This window comes from Cheilinus undulatus, linkage group 10 (assembly GCF_018320785.1).
Source record: "Cheilinus undulatus linkage group 10, ASM1832078v1, whole genome shotgun sequence".
NCBI lineage: Eukaryota > Metazoa > Chordata > Actinopteri > Labriformes > Labridae > Cheilinus > Cheilinus undulatus.
This window is the reverse complement of record NC_054874.1, coordinates 50,000,941-50,003,521: the sequence shown is the minus strand read 5'-3', so window position 1 is coordinate 50,003,521 and position 2,581 is coordinate 50,000,941. Positions and strand designations below refer to the sequence as shown.

Sequence of the window (2,581 nt, the reverse complement as noted above, 5' to 3'; positions counted from 1 at the left end):
AAACAAATCAGCATGCCACTCCCCCATTCCTGACCTTTATCTTATTTCATTGGTGTGGCCCATTTACCTCATAAGTTCGCTGCCATGGCTGTTTGGTGTGCTTCTTATGGATTCAAAGAAATATGACCAACAAACATGAAAACAAAGTAGAGGTCTGACATCAGCAGCAGCAGCTGTGAACCTGCAAACTCAATACTGAAATGAGGCTTCAGATCAGTTTCTCTTCTGCCACTGATAATAAAACAAGTATCATAATTCCTCATTAGATGTCCTGAATCTGATGGTCAGTGATGAGGAGTGTAGTGTAGAGAGTTGTCAGTATGGTGATGATAAAAAGCTTAATGCTGAGGATGCTGGGGATGCTGAGGACGCTGAGAAAGCTGAGGATGCTGAGGATGCTGAGGATGCTGAGGAAGCTGAGGAAGCTGAGGAAGCTGAGGAAGCTGAGGATCTTGAGGATGCTGAGGATGCTGAGGATGCTGAGGATACTGAGGAAGCTGAGGAAGCTGAGGAAGCTGAGGAAGCTGAGGATCTTGAGGATGCTGAGGAAGCTGAGGATCTTGAGGATGCTGAGGATGCTGAGGAAGCTGAGGATGCTGAGGACGCTGAGGAAGCTGAGGACGCTGAGGAAGCTGAGGATCTTGAGGATGCTGAGGAAGCTGAGGATCTTGAGGATGCTGAGGATGCTGAGGAAGCTGAGGAAGCTGAGGAAGCTGAGGACGCTGAGGATGCTGAGGAAGCTGAGGAAGCTGAGGATGCTGAGGACGCTGAGGAAGCTGAGGAAGCTGAGGAAGCTGAGGAAGCTGAGGACGCTGAGGAAGCTGAGGACGCTGAGGAAGCTGAGGACGCTGAGGAAGCTGAGGATCTTGAGGAAGCTGAGGATCTTGAGGATGCTGAGGAAGCTGAGGATCTTGAGGATGCTGAGGATGCTGAGGATGCTGAGGAAGCTGAGGATGCTGAGGAAGCTGAGGACGCTGAGGAAGCTGAGGATCTTGAGGATGCTGAGGACATTGAGGACACTGATGATGCTGAGGATGCTGAGGACCCTGAGGATGTTGAGGATGTTGAAGATGTTAATGAGGATGCTGATGATGCTGATGATGCTGAGGACCCTGAGGATGTTGAGGATGCTGATGATGCTGAGGATGCTGAGGACCCTGAGGAGGCTGAGGATGTTGAAGATGTTAATGAGGACGCTGATGATGCTGAGGACCCTGAGGATGTTGAGGATGTTGAAGATGTTAATGAGGATGCTGATGATGCTGAGGATGCTGAGGACCCTGAGGATGTTGAGGATGTTGAGGATGATAAGTATGCTGATGATGCTGAGGATTCCGATGATGCTAAGAGCTGAAGTGCTGAATAACCCCTTTATTGTAGAGAAAATGAGAACTGCCAGTGCAAAAACAAGAGAAGGTGGCTGAGGACACAGGGTCTTCATTTACGTAACATTTTTCAGAGTACCTATTACAACCATCATTTTTATTTTTCCTGCATAAATAAACACTCTAAACACTTTCAAACAAACACTTCATTTGATTGCAGTGACTCAAGATCAGGAGCTTCAGTCTGACTGATTTTAGGTCAAATATCAGAGCTGTAGGCGGTTTGTAGAGCCTAAATGGTTAAATGTTATAGTGAGACCTCAATTAAATACGGCTGAAGAGTCACATGATCCCCACCCACCACAGATATAGATGTGGATCGGTCTACAATGTCAAATCCTGGATCAGCTATCGTTCATGATGGTTTCTGTGTGGTCGGTGTCTGTCACCATCCAATTACACCTCTCCTCTCCTCTTTCATCCTCAGCATGTTTCTTTTATTTCCTCTTTCCTTCCGTCCTCTCGTGTCGGGCTCAGTGGCCTGCTTGCCTTCCTCTCCCCCGAAACACGACCCGCCTCCAACATCCCCCCGCCGTCCCCTGAGTCCCTCTCGTTACATCCATTAGCAGGTCCCGTGGGAGGGATCGTGACCTCTGCTCTTACAGGTAATGAGAGTGATGGTGAAGTAGCGGGGCGGAGCTCACGTCCAGATTACCTGTGGGCAGGTGGACAGCGAGGCAGAAGACATCTTAGACGTGCGTTATCTAATCTGTTGTCTCCTAATGAGTCATTGAGACGTCGGTCTTCTCTGTTGAAGTCTTTGTGTCCCGGAGACTAATTACATCGTGGTCGTTTAGTGCAGGACAAGGCCCAGCTTCAGGTGAGGAAAGCGATCCGGCTCAGGGTGAAAGTGTCTGGACGGCTGCAGAGGGGACGCCAGCTCTAGTTACCCGTGAATCTCCCTGAAAACAGAGCGCCCTTGTTCTGGTCTTCAGGTGGGAGGCGGGGGGGTGAGGAGGGTGGTCTTTTGATCCGGCGCATTCTTCCTCTCTGAGGCCGTCTTCTCAGGAGGATTAAAGGAGGAACGCTGAACGTCTTACAGGTTTGAAGCGGCGCTGGAGATTGGATGGCGAGGACGCGGACAATCGCTTCTCTGACGACTTATTTTTCTCCTTTTACCTGGTGAGGGAGAAGAAAGGCCCTTTGACAGAGAGCTGCTAAAGCTCAGGCCTTTAAGTCTCAAAGTGGCTGATAAC

At 49.5% G+C, this 2,581-nt stretch overlaps 1 protein-coding gene across 1 annotated transcript; it reads right to left on the bottom strand.

Annotated features, from left to right (window-relative positions):
- Nucleotides 1-315: 315 nt before the first annotated feature.
- On the bottom strand, nt 316-2,366 carry LOC121516166 (haze protective factor 1). Its single transcript, XM_041797260.1, has 3 exons — nt 2,276-2,366; nt 1,021-1,392; nt 316-965 (listed from the first exon to the last, which is right to left on the bottom strand). Exons 1-3 carry the CDS (start codon nt 2,364-2,366, stop codon nt 316-318), a joined length of 1,113 nt encoding a protein of 370 aa, XP_041653194.1.
- Nucleotides 2,367-2,581: the final 215 nt, after the last annotated feature.